Below are 16,261 nucleotides of genomic sequence, written 5' to 3'. Positions count from 1 at the left end.
TGTTTTTTATTAATTGACGCTGGAGAAACAGTACAAGGGAGTAGTAGATGTCTCAGGAGATACAGTATAGGGGGGGAAGTAGGTGTCTCTGGAGGCTATGTGTGTCTGGAAAAACGGTTACTGCACTCATTATTGTCCATTTTATAATACGCATTTCCATTACATAACTTGAACTCAATAACCTGATCAAATCAAATCCTATGGGAAAGTGTGTGTGTGTGTATGTGTGTATATGTGTGTACCTGGGTATGCCCAGGGCCTGCTCGGTTTACAGGAGCTGACTAGCCAACAGGCCTGCAGGTGACAGAGGGAGGTGAGAGAGAGCTGATCTAGGGAACAACTGATGATAGAGGTGGATCCCAGCAGGAGCCCCACCCGGTTGGATGCAGATATAAACCTGGGGTCCGCAGACTGAAGGCACTCAGAGGGACTCAACTGTCTTGCTCCTCTCTGTCTCTCTCTCTATTCTTCTCCCCTCCTCCTTTTTTCTCATCTTCAGATCTGTGAGAGGAAGAGAAGAACAGCCATGGCCTTCAGGTCGAGTTATGGTGGAGGCAGCATAAGCGGCGGTGGAGCAAGCTTCAGTGGAGGTGGTGGTGGGAGTGGTGGAAGCCGGAGGAGCTTCTCCAGCTTCTCTGCTGCAGCTGCTCCCATGGGCTCCAGCCGTGCCAGCAGTGTGTCCGTTAGACGCTCTATGGGTGGAGGAGGTGGAGGAGGCTTCGGCGGTGGAGGCGGAGGTGGATCCAGCTATGGCTACTCGAGTGGAGGTGGAGGTGGAGGTGGAGGAGGCTTCGGTGGTGGTCTCGCCCTCGGTGGTGGCGGAGGCGGCTTCGGTGGCGGCGGCTTCGGTGGTGGCGGCTTCGGTGGTGGTGGAGGAAGCGGAGGATACGGTGGCGGTGGTCTCGGCGGCGGTGGTGGCTTCAGTGGTGGTGGCTTTGGGGGTGGCTTTGGAGGTGGTAGCGGTGGTGGTGGCTTGGGCGGAGGTGGCTTGGGTGGTGGTGGCTTTGCCCCCATCACAGCGGTCACAGTCAACCAGAGCCTCCTGGCCCCCCTCAACCTCGAGATCGACCCCAACATCCAGACCGTCCGCACCCATGAGAAGGAACAGATCAAGACCCTCAATAACCGCTTCGCCTCCTTCATTGACAAGGTCAGTGCTCCTCAGTTTACCCAAAGCCGCTGTCTTTATATAGGATCAAATGTGTTATAACTGTGAAATTCTGTGGTAATGACATGTAATAGGTATGTAATATCCATAAACCTGTCAAAATGATTTGAACAGTGTATTACAAGGATAAGGCGGTGGCAGTATGACACACCTAACTTGCAAAAATAGTATTTGCTCTGTCTCAAATGTGTCATGTGTCTTTGATTTTGCTTGAATTGTGCGCTGGGTGAGCAGATTTAAGACTTTTGGGACTGTTCCTTTTGATTCCACTGTGCCAGGCAAGCTAAACCAAACGACATGAAGTACCTGAAATAACAAATTATTTCAACCCAGGTCAGGACCCATAAACATAGTTGGATGCAATGGTACAAATAACAGCATCACATTTACTTTGCAATGACAGTTGATCTGGGACGTTCAAGTGCATACGTGAGAATGTGTGTGTGTATGTGTGTGTGCGTACAAGCTTGTGTGAGTGTACCTGCGTGTACCTTTGTAACCAAGGTGTGGTCCCCATTGGAAGTATAGGCTTAGTCTTTATGACCTCAGGTAGAATATGCATGCTGAATCATGATCCACTAAATACAATCAAGTTATGCAAATATAACATTGATATGTTACCGCAGGAACTTATATGGCTGACAAATCACATGATAAATCACATTGATAAATCAGGATATTGTTTACCAAGACAAACCTTCTATTACATAAACATCTTGCCACCTTACACTATCTTACACTAACTAACTCCTCTGATGTCACTTCCTGTGTACAGGTGCGCTTCCTGGAGCAGCAGAACAAGATGCTGGACACCAAGTGGAGCCTCCTGCAGGAACAGACTACCACGCGCTCTAACATCGACGGGATGTTTGAGGCTTACATCGCCAACCTGCGCAGGCAGCTGGATGGCCTGGGCAGCGAGAAGCTCACGCTGGAGGGAGAGCTGAGGAACATGCAGGTTCTAGTGGAGGACTTCAAGAACAAGTGAGTGTGAATGGAGGAACACAACCCTAGAAGAAGTCTCTAGAATGGCACTAAATCACCATCATCAGAAAGGGCATTAACTAGCATTTTATTGGGTTAAGAATGCATTCACTGTTCTCATATAAATCTTGGCCAATGTAACAACCTCATATTTTTTCTCTTTTCAGATATGAAGATGAAATCAACAAGCGTGCTACAGTGGAGAATGAGTTTGTCCTTCTCAAGAAGGATGTTGATGGTGCCTACATGAACAAGGTGGAACTGGAGTCCAGGGTCGACGCCCTCCAGGACGAGATCAACTTCCTCGGAGCTGTCTACGAAGCGGTACGGGGATGACATGAATTATAGTTGAATTTGATGTAACCAGGTTAATCTCATTGAGATAAAATTGCACAATCCTAATATCACAAATCCTAAACTCTTTCATTGGGAATCAGTGGTGTTGATACTCCCACGTCTCCCTCCGTTGCTCTCCTTCTCCACCCCCCTTCTCCCCCTCCCCCTCCAGGAGCTGCATGAGCTCCAGGGCCAGATCAAGGACACCTCAGCGGTGGTGGAGATGGACAACAGCCGTGTCCTGGACATGGACTCCATCGTGGCTGAGGTGCGCGCCCAGTACGAAGACATCGCCAACCGTAGCAGAGCCGAGGCCGAAACTTGGTACAAGCAGAAGGTAAGAGGAGAAGAAACTTCAACATCGTTCAGTTATTTACTTTTTAGGATAATCCTAGAGATGGTGAAGCCAAAGACAATATTCCATCTTCAGATGGACAATGACATTCTATTCCATTCCATTCTCTGCTGTTCCATTCTAATAGACTGCACTTCTATCTGTCTTCCACCAGTTTGAAGAGATGCAGACTTCAGCAGGATCGTATGGTGAGGACGTCCGCACCACCAAGGCCGAGATTGCCGAGCAAACCCGCATGATCAGCCGTCTCCAGAACGAGATTGAGTCTATTAAGGCACAGGTACTGTAAATATCATGGATAACTCCAAACACAAACACAATTAATTTAACCTTTTATCAAGGTTAATCTATTTTTCAAGAGAGACCTGGATGACACATCAATAGTTTGCTAGTTGTTCCTACATAGCTTAAACCATCTAGAAAGTTAAGAGTGCCCAAAAATCATATAATTAGATAATCAAACATATCAATAGGTCAAACACATCATCATTTTCAACTTGTAATCTTACTTTCTCTTCTTCCACCTGTTAGCGTGTTACCCTGGAAGCCCAGATTGGCGAGGCTGAGGAGCGTGGTGAGATGGCCGTGAAGGATGCCAGGCTGCGCATCAAGGATCTAGAGGATGCCCTCCAGAGGGCCAAGCAGGATATGGCACTCCAGGTCAGAGAGTACCAGGAGCTGATGAACGTCAAGCTGGCCCTGGACATTGAGATCGCCACCTACAGGAAACTGCTGGAAGGAGAAGAGAGCAGGTAAGAACATGGCAGAAATAGTAAATAAAGAAATAGTAGCGAAGGAAATCTATAGGTCCAGAACAGGTAGAATAAAGGCAATAGAAATTCTGTCACCAAACTTCTAAATGCAGTTAACACTTTCACAAGACTATGCTTTAATAGCCTTATGCCGAATAGCTAATAACTTGCTACACTGAACTGATCAATGTATCTCTCCCCAGAATCTCTGCTGGTGGTGCAACTGCAACTATCCACATCACAAGCTCTGGTGGTGGCGGAGCTGGTGGCGGTGGTGGTGGCGGTGGCGGCGGCGGCGGTTACGGCATTGGTGGAGGCGGCGGTGGAGGTGGTGGTGGTTTCGGCGGTGGTGGTTTCGGCAGTGGTGGTTTTGGCGGCGGTGGTTTCAGCGGAGGTGGTTTCGGCGGAGGTGGTTCCGGCGGAGGTGGTTTCGGCGGAGGTGGTTCCGGCGGCGGTGGTTTCGGCTACGGCAGTGGTGGTGGTGGTGGGATGTCCATGTCCCTGGGAGGAGGCAGCGGCTATGGCATTAGCAGCAGCGGAGGTAGTGGCGGCATGTCCATGTCCCGCTCCTCCGCCGTCTCCTCCTCCCGTCACTTCTAGGCATAGTGGCAGTTCCTCCCAACCCTTCACTTCTCCCCCTCTCTCCCCCTCCATCTCTCCATCCCCCTCTCCTCCACAATATGCTTTCCCCCATGCATTATCCTGTCACCTGCAGACACAGAGCATCCACTGATCTACACTAAACCAGGATGGTCTGACATATGTGTTATCCATCCTTAGAGACATACATGCCCCTACACAGGCTTATCAAATACCCTATACTAGACTAGATGAGGATTTGATAATGCACTCCGACTGCAGTTGACAGCTACCAAGTGCTGGTATCGAGATACCAAGAAAGAATATGGGCAGCAGAAGAAGAAGAAGCGTGTCTGCTTACTCTTCTGGCCATTCAGCCAGGCTGACTTTTAGTCTTCTGGCCATTCAGCCAGGCTGACTTGGGTGAATGTCGTCATGGAGACACAACAGTGGCTGTAGTGCCATGACAGAGCATCCATAGAGAACAACATTAGTTTACCACTACGCGGCCATATAAAGATAAGAATAGTAGGGCTAAGGTCCATGTTGTTCACCTAGGATGACACAACTCATGACAGAAAACTATAATGTGTCAGTTGGTTCTCTCTGACCTTTGCAGCCCAGTACCGCCATCTTGCTGTGTACTGTGAGGTCAACAAAAGCAGCCGTATACAGTCCTAAAGTGGCGTTCACTTAGCTCTGGGACAGACCCCTAGCATTTAGCTACTCTATTACTCTTCCTGTCTTAGGGACTATGGGTTCTCCACTGAGGTTTGCAAAGTGTGTTTTTATTTTGCTGTTTTATTTTAATTCTGATCAAATTAAGGCTGACTGGTATGTCCAGAATTATAAAAATGTCATTGACCTTTGTGCCAACTAAATATCTTGAATAAATCTGAGCTCTATTATATCTTTGTTGAGACTCATCTTTTGTTTTGTTTTGTGATTGTTTATTGAGGTGTGCACTGGTGGTTGGTGTTGTCAGGGACCACCACAGAAAACACAGTGTAGTTCAATGTAAAGAGAGGCAAGAGTAACAACACTGTTGTAAACATAAAAGGGTCTGGATTCACAAATGGTTGTTAAGGGTCAGTCCAGCCAACTCCAATATTTCAGCTGCACACTATCTCTATGATATCATGTCTTGTCAAAATTGCCTTATTTTAGTGCAACCAATGGGGCAAATGTAATGTTATATAGTTACCTAACATGGAATGTTAATGGTCTCAACTAATTCATAAAACATGAAAAGGTACTAACTTCTCATGCGGAACATATAGACAAAGATAAAGAGGGGAGGTATATTATACTGAGAGGATTTATAGCAGCAGAGCATATCACTTGGGTTAATGTTTACGGACCAATCCATGAAGACCCTCAATTCTTACAGAGACTGTTTTTCAGAACAGCATGTGCCCCCACAGAACTATTCTTAATATGGGGTGATTTTAATCTTGTATTAGATCCTACAAAATATCACACAAATCACATTCTTAATGATGCTGATTGTGTTACGGTCAGAGCTACAGTACATTTACATTTTTGGCATTTACCAGACCAATCTGCAGTCCTGACAGCAGTGGGAAGCTTGTTCCACCAGCGGGGAGCCAGGACAGCAAAGAGTCATGACCGGGTAGCGCAACTGCCGCATCCACGTAGAGGTAGTGATGCCAGTCGGCCAGCAGAAGGGAAGAGCGGTGTGAGCGGGCTAGTGTTTGGGGGGTGACCATTGGGGGTGACCACAGATAGGCGAGTACCAGAGTCTTGAATCTGATGTGAGCTGCTATCGGGAGCCAGGGAAAGGTTCGAAGGAGAGGGGTAACATGGGAGAATTTGGGGAGCCCAGCCAGGAGTGTGTTGCAGTACTCGAGGGAGAATACAAGTGACCTGACCAAGAGTTATGCCGCTTCTCTGGTGAGGAATGAACGTATCCTTCTGATGTTATAGAGGAAGAAACTGCAGGAGCATGCTATCGCTGAGATGTTCATCGCACAGGATAAGTAGTTGTCAAGGATCATCGCAAGATTCTTGGCTATCTGGGAGGAGGTCTTGGAGCAGGCTTTCCCAGGGAGGAAGAGCAGCTCAGTCTTGTTAAGGTTGAGCTTGAGGTGGTAGGCTTTACATCGAAGCAGAAATGTCTGCAAGACATGTTGCCACCTGTGAGTCAGAGTGGGAGACAGAGAAAGAGTTGGGTGTCATCTACGTAGCAGGTAGGAGAAACCATGTGAGGAAATTAATGAGCCAAGAGATTTGGTATAGAGGGAGAGCAATAAGGACTGTAGGACGGAGCCCTGTGGGACCCCAGTGGTGAGGGCTCGTGGAGAGGACAGCGATCTTCTCCGCGTCACCTGGTAAGAGCGATCAGCCAGGTAGGATGCAAACCAGGAGAGTGCTGAGCCAAAGATGCACAGTTCTGAGAGGATGGAGAGAAGAATCAGGTTTACTGTGTCAAATGCACCAGACATGTCCAGAAGAATGAGAACAGAGGAGAGGGAGGAAGCTTGAGAGTGGAGGGCCTCCTTGATAGCAAGAAGGGCAGTTTCAGTAGTGCCCAGCCTTAAAGCCAGATTGGTAATGGTCAACAAGGGACAGTTGATTAGAGACAGCACACTCAAGGGTTTTAGATATGAAGGAGAGAAGAGATACCGGTCTGTAGTTATGGACAGCAAACAGGTCAAGAGTTAGTTTCTTGAGAAGAGGCTTGACTCTGGCTGTCTTAAAGGCAGCTGGGACAGATCCTGTGTCAATGAGTAATCATGGGGATAATGTGTATGTGTGTAGGCTATGTGTGTCTGGGAAAACTGTTACTGCACTCGGTATTGTCCATTTTATAATACAGCTTTCCATGACATAACCTGAACTCCATAACCTGATCAAATCATCATTGTGTGTCATTATGTGAAAGTGTGTGTGTGTGTGTGTGTGTGTGTGTCTGTGTGTGTACATGGGTAGGCCCAAGGCCTGCTCGGTTTACAGTTGCTGAGTAGCCAACAGGCCTACAGGGAGGGAGGTGAGAAAGAGCTGATCCAGGGAAGAACTGATGATGGAGGTGGTTTCCCAGCAGGAGCCAGGAACCCCACCCGGTTGGAGGCAGATATAAACCTGGGGTCCGCAGACTGAAGGCACTCAGAGGGACTCAACTGTCTTGCTCCTCTCTGTCTCTCTCTCTATTCTTCTCCCCTCCTTTTTTCTAATCGTCAGATCTGTGAAAGAGAAGAACAGCCATGGCCTTCAGGTCGAGTTACGGTGGAGGCAGCATAAGCGGCGGTGGAGCAAGCTTCAGCAGTGGTGGAAGCCGGAGGAGCTTCTCCAGCTTCTCTGCTGCGGCTGCTCCCATGGGCTCCAGCCGTGTCAGCAGTGTGTCCACTAGACGCTCTGTGGGCGGAGGAGGTGGAGGAGGTTTCGGCGGTGGAGGTGGAGGTGGATCCAGCTACGGCTACTCGAGTGGAGGTGGAGGTGGAGGAGGCTTCGGTGGTGGTCTCGCCCTCGGTGGTGGCGGCTTCGGTGGTGGCGGCTTTGGTATGGGTGGAGGAAGCGCAGGATATGGTGGCGGTGGTCACGGCGGCGGTGGTGGCTTCGGTGGTGGTGGCTTTGGTGGTGGAATCGGTGGTGGTGGCTTCGGTGGTGGTGGTATTGGCTTTGCCCCCATCACAGCAGTCACAGTCAACCAGAGCCTACTGGCCCCCCTCAACTTGGAGATCGACCCCAACATCCAGACCGTCCGTACCAATGAGAAGGAACAAATCAAGACCCTCAACAACCGCTTCGCCTCCTTCATTGACAAGGTCAGTGCTCCTCTGTATTCCTAAAGCCATTGTGTGGTTATAGGTTCAAATGTGTTATAACTGTGAAATTCTGTGGTAATGACATGTTATAGGTATATATTAACTATAAGCATGTCAAAATTATTTGAACAGCATATTGCAAGGATAAGGTGGTGGCAGTATGACACACATATCTTGCAAAAATAGTATTTGCTCTGTCTCAAATGTGTCATGTGCCTTTGATTTTTGCTTGGATTGGGCGCTGGATGAGCAGATTTAGAATGTTTGGAAGTGTTTCATTTTATTAAAGTTATTTAGTCAGGAGTATAAACATAGTAGGCTGCAATGGTACATATAATAGCATCACATTTACTTTGCAATGACAGTTGATATCTAGGACGTTCAAGTGCGTTCGTGAGAGTGTGTGTATGTGTATGTCTGCGTACATGCATGTGTGTGTGTGTACGCGTGTGTACCTTTGTAACCAAGGTGTGGTCCCCATTGGAAGTATAGGCATAGTCTTTATGACCTCAGGTAGAATATGCATGCTGAATCTTGAGCCACTAAATACAATCAAGTTATGCATATTTAACAGTGAGATGTTACCACAGGAACCGTTACTTATACGGCTGACAAATCAAATGATAAATCAAGGATATTGATTACCAAACACTTCCTGTGTACAGGTGCGCTTCCTGGAGCAGCAGAACAAGATGCTGGAGACCAAGTGGAGCCTCCTGCAGGACCAGACCACCACACGCTCCAACATCGACGGCATGTTCGAGGCCTACATCGCCAACTTGCGCAGGCAGCTGGATGGTCTGGGCAATGAGAAGCTCAAGCTGGAGGGAGAGCTGAACAACATGCAGGTTCTGGTGGAGGACTTCAAGAACAAGTGAGTGAATGGAGAAACACAACCTTAAAATAAATCTCTAGAATGGCACTAAATCAGCATTGGAACACCACTGAAGAAGTAATTAGAAAGGGCATTAAGGGGGTTAAGAATGCATTCACTGTTCTCATATACATTTTGGTCAATGTAGCAACATCATATTCTGTCTCTTTTCAGATATGAAGATGAAATCAACAAGCGTCCTGTAGTGGAGAATGAGTTTGTCCTTCTCAAGAAGGATGTTGATGCTGCCTACATGAACAAGGTGGAACTGGAGTCCAGGGTCGACGCCCTCCAGGATGAGATCAACTTCCTCAGAGCCGTCTATGAAGCAGTAAGGCCCACATAGTCATTAATTATGAAATATTATTTGAATACCAGGTTAATCTCATTGAGATAAAATTGCACAGTCCTAATATCACAAATCCTAAGCTCTTTCATTGGGAATCAGTGGTGTTGATACTCCCACGTCTCCCTCCCTCACTCTCCTTCTCCACCCCCCTTCTCCTTGTCCCCCTCCAGGAGCTGCATGAGCTGCAGGGCCAGGTCAAGGACACCTCAGCGGTGGTGGAGATGGACAACAGCCGTAACCTGGACATGGACTCCATCGTGGCTGAAGTGCGCGCCCAGTATGAGGAAATCGCCTACCGCAGCAGAGCCGAGACTGAGACTTGGTACAAGCAGAAGGTAAGAGGAGAAGAATCTACATCATTCATTTTTTAGGATAATCCTAGAGATGGTGAACCCAAAGACAATATTCCAACTTCAGATGGATAATGATGTTCTATTCAATTCCATTGTATGCTTTTCCACTCCAATATCTTAGAATGTCTACTTCTATCTGTCTTCCACCAGTTTGAAGAGATGCAGACTTCAGCAGGATCGTATGGTGAGGACGTCCGCACCACCAAGGCCGAGATTCAAGAGCAAACCCGCATGATCACCCGTCTCCAGAATGAGATTGAGTCTATCAAGGCACAGGTAATGTAGTTATGATGGATAACTCCAAACACAAACACAATTAATTTAACCTGTAGTGCCGAGAGACGGGAGTCGGTGGCGGCGTATCAAATGTCACAGTTAGAGGTTTAATGAAGGACATTAACGATTGTCAACAACACACAAAGCAATAAGTGGAACAGTATTACTAACTCACGTTATAACGCACTAAACTGTCGGTGTAGAACAATACTCCCAACCCATAGTTCCGTGGGTGAATTATGTCAACCCACCACACAAGCCCCCCCAGAATTCACCCATAGTCAAAATCCCTGTGTCGGGGAGGGACGACGGCCCAACCCCGGCGGTTGTATGGAAGAAAGGGGCCGAGGAGGGGGCAGCAGGTGCAGGGGCAGGGGGCGCAGCTGCGTTATCTACCAGATCGGGTGGCAAGGGTGTCGACGAGGTCGAGGGCGGCCACAGCATGGAGGCTGAGCGAGTTCCAATGGCCGGGAAACGTCCACGTAAGCGGACTTGATCCTAGCGATGGAGACAGTCTCCGGCCTACCACCAACGTCCACCACCAGGCTCTTGTCACCATGCTGCAGGACCCTGAACGGGCCATAGTAAGGGGGGCGTAGGGGGCCGTGGTAGGCGTTGTGGCCAGCTGAAAACAAAGTCTGTCGAGCGCAGCCCGGGGGGGACCCGGAAAGCAGGGGTATCGTGCTGTGATGTATGGACGGGCACGAACGCCCCGGAGGCCTCCAGCAGGGAGGAGTGCTGCCTGGCTGCAGAACAGGGGACAGTGGCGTTCGGGATGAAATCCCTGGGGACTTGTAGGGTCTGGACATGGACGAGTTCTTTAGGGGCGCACCTAAGGCCAAGCATGACCCATGGGGGTTTGTCCACCCAGTGGTCGTCCGTCTGGACCCCGTGGTCAAAGGCCTGGTCCGCGCCCTTAGTCGAGACCCAGCCGAACAGTCCCGACGACTGCTGTGGAGAGGCAGGCCGCAACCATGTTGAACTTCCTGGCGATGTGTTGGATGTCCATGGTGTACTCGGATATGTACGAGAGCTGGCATTGCTGGTGGGTGGACCAAGGCTTGGCTACCTTGGACATGGAGAACCTGAGGGGTTTGTGATCCATGAAAACCGTAAACTCACGGCCTTCCAGCAGGAACCGGAAGTGGCGAACCGCCAACCAGAGGCCAAGGAGCTCCCTGTCGAATGCACTGTATTTGCGCTCTCTGGGTGTCAACTGACGGCTGAAAAAGGCGAGCGGCTGCCAGGCGCCTGTGACCCATTGTTTGTGCACTGCGGCGTACGGCGCAGTGCGATGCGTCGGTGGTGATGGCAATAGGGGCCTTGGGTGACGGGAGGGCCAACATGGCGGCCTGGCTTAGGGCGGCTTTCGGCTGTCCAGTTGATGGCCTAGTTTGGGGATTTGCCCTTCATGGACTCGTACAGCGGGTGCATGGTGTGGGCAGCACGGTGGATAAATTCTCGGAGTGCTCGAGCTGTGTGTGGGTGGGGGAAAGCGGAAACTGCCTCCACCTTCGATGGGAGAGGGGCGGCCCCATCTTTGTTGACGAGATGTCCAAGGAAATGGATGGAGGGTAACCCGAACACACGCCAGGTTGATGATCAGGCCGTGTTGGCTGAGCCTTGTGACGAGGTCTCGGAGATGTGCCAGGTGCTCCTCCTTCGAGGAGCTGGCGATGAGGATGTCATCCAAATAGACGAAGATGAATGGCATGTCTCTGAGCGCCAAATCCATCAGCCGCTGAAAGGACTGGGCTGCATTCTTAAGTCCAAACGGCATGCGCAGGAATTCAAACAGCTCGAACAGCATGATCACTGCCATTTTGGGGATGTCTGAGGGGTGCACAGGAACTTGGTGGTAGCCACCCACCAGGTTTAGCTTGGAAGTTCTGAATGTGGGGGACTGGATAGCGGTCGCGTGTTGTAGCATCGTTGAGGCGGTGGTAGTCGCCACGCGGTTGCCATCCGCCATCTGGTTTTGGCACGATGTGGAGCGGTGAAGCTCAAGGGCTGTCTGATCGGCGGATGATACCAAGGCGCTCCATGTTGGAAAACTCAGACTTAGCAACCACTAGTCTGTCGGGGTTGAGCCATCGGGCCCTAGCATAGATGGTGTCTATGTGGTGCTCCACTCCACGTTTGGTAGTAGGGTTGGGTACCGTTTGGGTTTTATCCGGTACCGGTACCTAACCGATACTTTAAAAACGGTACCGGTACCAAAACGGTACTTAATTCGGTACTTTTGATTTTTTTAAATGACATATATATATATAATAATAACACGGTCGACAACATTAAACAGCTTTTCACTTTTTTATTGCTGAGGCACAATATATATTAGTTAAATATACACTCAAATTAAAATAAATGAAAATAAAACTCCTGAGCCTTGGGGACTCCATTAAGCTGGGGGTGCCTATCGTTGGTACTGATGTCGAATACGAGTACACACTTGTTCGGCAGCCCCTCAAGGACATCAGAATATTCTTAGAAAAGGGATCTATTGAAGAGGCCTGCATAGCCCCCAGAACCAAGAGGAAATATAACTCTGATAAACTGGAGCCCTCCACCTCGTCAAAATCCAAACTCTGTTGCCGCTCAGCAACTACTACTCCCCTCCCCCTCTCTGGTCCATGTTGACATGACGATTAATTTTTCAGACACAGTAGTAGGATAAGGACAGTACCCGAATATCAAGAGATCCCCGATCATGTTGTTTACCTCGCAGAGACGCAGCCACACATCCGCACTACGTCATCAACAGACGCATCGAATCCTGGAGTGCACTGTCCAATCAAAGGCTTGCGTTCGTAAACTCGCTCTGAGAGCGTCGCAGCTCACACTGGGCCCAACGTCATAAGGGGAGCAAGTCATTTGATTGGACAGAAGGCATTCCACGAGTGGTGATCAGAATTCCAGAACGAGTTTACGAACGCACCCATAAGTCGAGCGTCGCGTTACGTCAACCCGCTAGCGGAAGTTGCTATTAGCAACCTTCTCGTTATCCTTCCGTACTCGCTGCTTTCACTGAGTGGAAATTTAACAGGCGATGTGACGTCGCAAGATAGAAAAGTACCGAAATGAGGCACCGAAATCTCCTTTGCGATTCGGTACGGGTACATACCGAATGTAAAGTAACCGGTACCTACCGGTACCGATTTTCGGTACCCAACCCTATTTGGTAGTGGCGGCGGAAAAGGTGGGCTGTGTCAAGCTGGGGAACTCGCTGAGAAGGTGCTGGTATTGTCATCCTTTGAGAGTGAGCTGGAGTGAAAAATGTCAGTGCGTCCACCAGGCGTCTGTGAGCACATAGGAAATCTGCGCGGAGGAGGGGGAAAGAGATGTCAGCAGTGACAAAGTCCCATGTAAACCGCTGACCCCCGAAACATAGGTCTATAGTTTTTATGCCATAGGTGCAGATAGCGGATGTGTCGTTAGCGGATGTGGGCCATGATCTCTACCGGCGGTGTCGCCCACTGTAGCAGGCAGGACGCTCCTCTGAGCACCGGTATTGCAGAGGAATTTGCACCCAGAGAGTGTCTCTGATGAACACTAGCCAGTTTGTTGTGCCCACGCTCACGGCCACTACTGAGCACAGGCTTTGGCTTTTCCCGTTGAGTTGTAGTTGCAAGGGGAGCGGCACTTTCGGTGGTGCGGTGCTTTCGCGCCAAAGCATGCGTGGAAAGCACACAGCTGTCGGTGGTTGCAGGGCCCTTGTTAGCTAGCCTGTCTCTGCCCGGGGGTGTGTAACTGTGTGTTGGGGCTAGCACTTCAGGGACAAAATGCTGGGTAGTTAGGAAGAAACGGTCAAGAAACGGCGCTAAGGCGCGGGGTGCAGTAATAGCCGTATTAGCGAGCGCTGTCTGTAGATGTGGCAGCATGTACCGAAGAAGCAGTTCTATGAATAGGGAGTTCTTCTGTACCTAGCAGGTTCAGCATCATCTCCATGTGCTGGGAAGGCTTGCTGTCTCCCAGCCCCTGAATTGCAAACAGACGTCGGGCTCGTTCTGACAGTGATAGCTCGAAGGTCTTGAGGAGGAGAGCCTTAAACGCTGAATATTTATTCAGGGCAAGGGGAGATGTAATGAAGCCCACCATTCTGGCCGCAGTGGAGCTCCCCAGCGCTGAGACGATGTAGAAGTAGTGTGCGGCGTCATCTGTAATCCCATGGAGGGCGAATTGAGCCTCTGTCCGGTTCGAACCATGCTGCCGTGGATGTCTCCCAAATAACAGCGTTATTTGCCATGTTCGGTTCAGTCTCGGATTCAGCGAGACTGACGTCGGGGTCACCAGTGTAGTGCCGAGAGACGTGAGTCGGAGGCGGCATATCAAATGTCACAGCTAGACATTTAATGAAGGACATAAACGATTGTCAACAACACACTCAAAGCAGTAAGTGTAGTAGTAACAGTATTACTAACTCAGTTTACAACGCACTAAACTGTCGTGCGGAACAATACTCCCAACCCATAGTTCCGTGGGTGAATTATGTCAACCCACCACAAACCTTTATTTATCAAGGTTAATCTCAGTGAGATAAAATCTAGAGACCTGGATGAAAAATTAAGAATTTGCTATCCTACATAGTTTAATCCATCTAGATTCTAGAATGTTAAGAGTGGCCTTCTTTCACCTCTTAGCGTGCTACCCTGGAAGCACAAATTGCAGAGGCTGAGGAGCGTGGTGAGTTGGCCGTGCAGGATGCCAGACTGCGCATCAAGGATCTGGAGGATGCCCTCCAGAGGGCCAAGCAGGATATGGCACGCCAGGTCAGAGAGTACCAGGAGCTGATGAACGTCAAGCTGGCCCTGGACATTGAGATCGCCACCTACAGGAAACTGCTGGAAGGAGAAGAGAGCAGGTAAGCACATGGCAGAAATAGAGAGAAGAATAATTAAGAAAAATGCATTGTGAAGGAAATCTATAGGTCCTGAACAGGTAGAATAAAAGCAATAGAAATTCTGTCACCAAACTTCTAAATGCAGTTAACACTTTCACAAGACAATGCTTTAATAGCCTTATCACGAATAGTTAATAACTTGCTACACTGAACTGATCAATGTATCTCTCCCCAGAATCTCTGCTGGTGGTGCAACTGCAACTGTCCACATCACAAGCTCTGCTGGTGGCGGTGGTGGTGGCGGTGGCGGCGGCGGCGGTGGTTACGGCATTGGTGGAGGCGGCGGTTTCGGCGGTGGTGGTTTCGGCAGTGGTGGTTTTGGCGGCGGTGGTTTTGGCGGAGGTGGTTTCGGCGGAGGTGGTTCCGGCGGCGGTGGTTTCGGCTACGGCAGTGGTGGTGGTGGTGGGATGTCCATGTCCCTGGGAGGAGGCAGCGGCTATGGCATTAGCAGCAGCGGAGGTAGTGGCGGCATGTCCATGTCCCGCTCCTCCGCCGTCTCCTCCTCCCGTCACTTCTAGGCATAGTGGCAGTTCCTCCCAACCCTTCACTTCTCACCCTCTCTCCCCCTCCATCTCTCCATCCCCCTCTCCTCCACAATATGCTTTCCCCCACGCATTATCCTGTCACCTGCAGACACAGAGCATCCACTGATCTACACTAAACCAGGATGGTCTGACATATGTGTTATCCATCCTTAGAGACATACATGCCCCTATACAGGTTTATCAAATACCCTATACTAGACTAGATGAGGATTTGATAATGCACTCCGACTGCAGTTGACAGCTACCAAGTGCTGGTATCGAGATACCAAAAAATAACATGGGCAGTAGAAGAAGAAGCGTGTCTGCTCACTGTTCTGGCCATTCAGCCATGCTGTCTTTTAGTTGCTGGGTGAATGTCTTCATGGAGACACAACAGCGGCTGTAGTGCCATGACAAAGCATCCATAGAGAACAACATAAGTTTACAACTACACACAAGATGGCGGCCGTCTAAAGATAAGAATAGATGAACTACGGTGCATGTTATTCATGACAAACTCATGACAGAAAAGTATATAGTGTCAGTTGGTTCTCTCTGACCTTTGCAACCCAGTACCGCCATCATGCTTTGTACTGTGAGGTCATCAAAAGCAGCCGTATACAGTCCTAAAATGATGTCCCCTAAGCTCTGGGAGAGACACCTAGCATTTAGCTACTCTGTCAATCTCCCTGTATTAGAGACTATGGGTTCTCCACTGAGGTTTGTGTTTTTATTCTGCTGTTTTCTTTTCATTCTGACCAAATTAAGGCTGACTGGTATGACCAGAATTATTAAATGTCATTGACCAACGTGCCAACTAAATATCTTGAATAAATCTGAGTTCTCTTATATCTTTGTTGAGACTCATCTTTTGTTTTGTTTTGTGGTTGGTTATTGAGGTGTGCACTGGTGGTTGGTGTTGTCAGGGACCACCATAGAAAACACAGTGTAGCTCAATGTAAAGAGAGGCAAGAGTAGCAAGACTGTTGTAAACATAAAAGGTTCTGGATTCACAAAAGGTTGTTC

The 16,261-nt window shown here is 49.2% G+C and overlaps 2 protein-coding genes across 2 annotated transcripts; both read left to right on the top strand.

Moving 5' to 3' along the window:
* Positions 1-526: 526 nt before the first annotated feature.
* Positions 527-4,195, top strand: LOC308160259 (keratin, type II cytoskeletal 8-like; the record flags this gene model as incomplete). The annotated part of the gene is made up of 7 exons (XM_080534177.1): positions 527-1,150; positions 1,944-2,152; positions 2,320-2,476; positions 2,661-2,825; positions 2,998-3,123; positions 3,375-3,595; positions 3,799-4,195. The coding sequence occupies 7 exons, from the start codon at positions 527-529 to the stop codon at positions 4,193-4,195; spliced, it is 1,899 nt and encodes a 632-aa protein (XP_080390303.1).
* A 3,203-nt stretch (positions 4,196-7,398) lies between these two features.
* LOC308160258 (keratin, type II cytoskeletal 8-like) lies at positions 7,399-15,229 on the top strand (the record flags this gene model as incomplete). Its single annotated transcript, XM_080534176.1, has 7 exons — positions 7,399-7,959; positions 8,625-8,833; positions 9,008-9,164; positions 9,353-9,517; positions 9,686-9,811; positions 14,452-14,672; positions 14,887-15,229. The coding sequence occupies 7 exons, from the start codon at positions 7,399-7,401 to the stop codon at positions 15,227-15,229; spliced, it is 1,782 nt and encodes a 593-aa protein (XP_080390302.1).
* Between the last annotated feature and the right edge of the window lie 1,032 nt (positions 15,230-16,261).

This window comes from Nansenia antarctica (assembly GCF_963989245.1).
Source record: "Nansenia antarctica genome assembly, chromosome: 6".
NCBI lineage: Eukaryota > Metazoa > Chordata > Actinopteri > Argentiniformes > Microstomatidae > Nansenia > Nansenia antarctica.
Note: the sequence above shows the minus strand (reverse complement) of the source record. Positions and strands in the feature narration are given on the sequence as shown.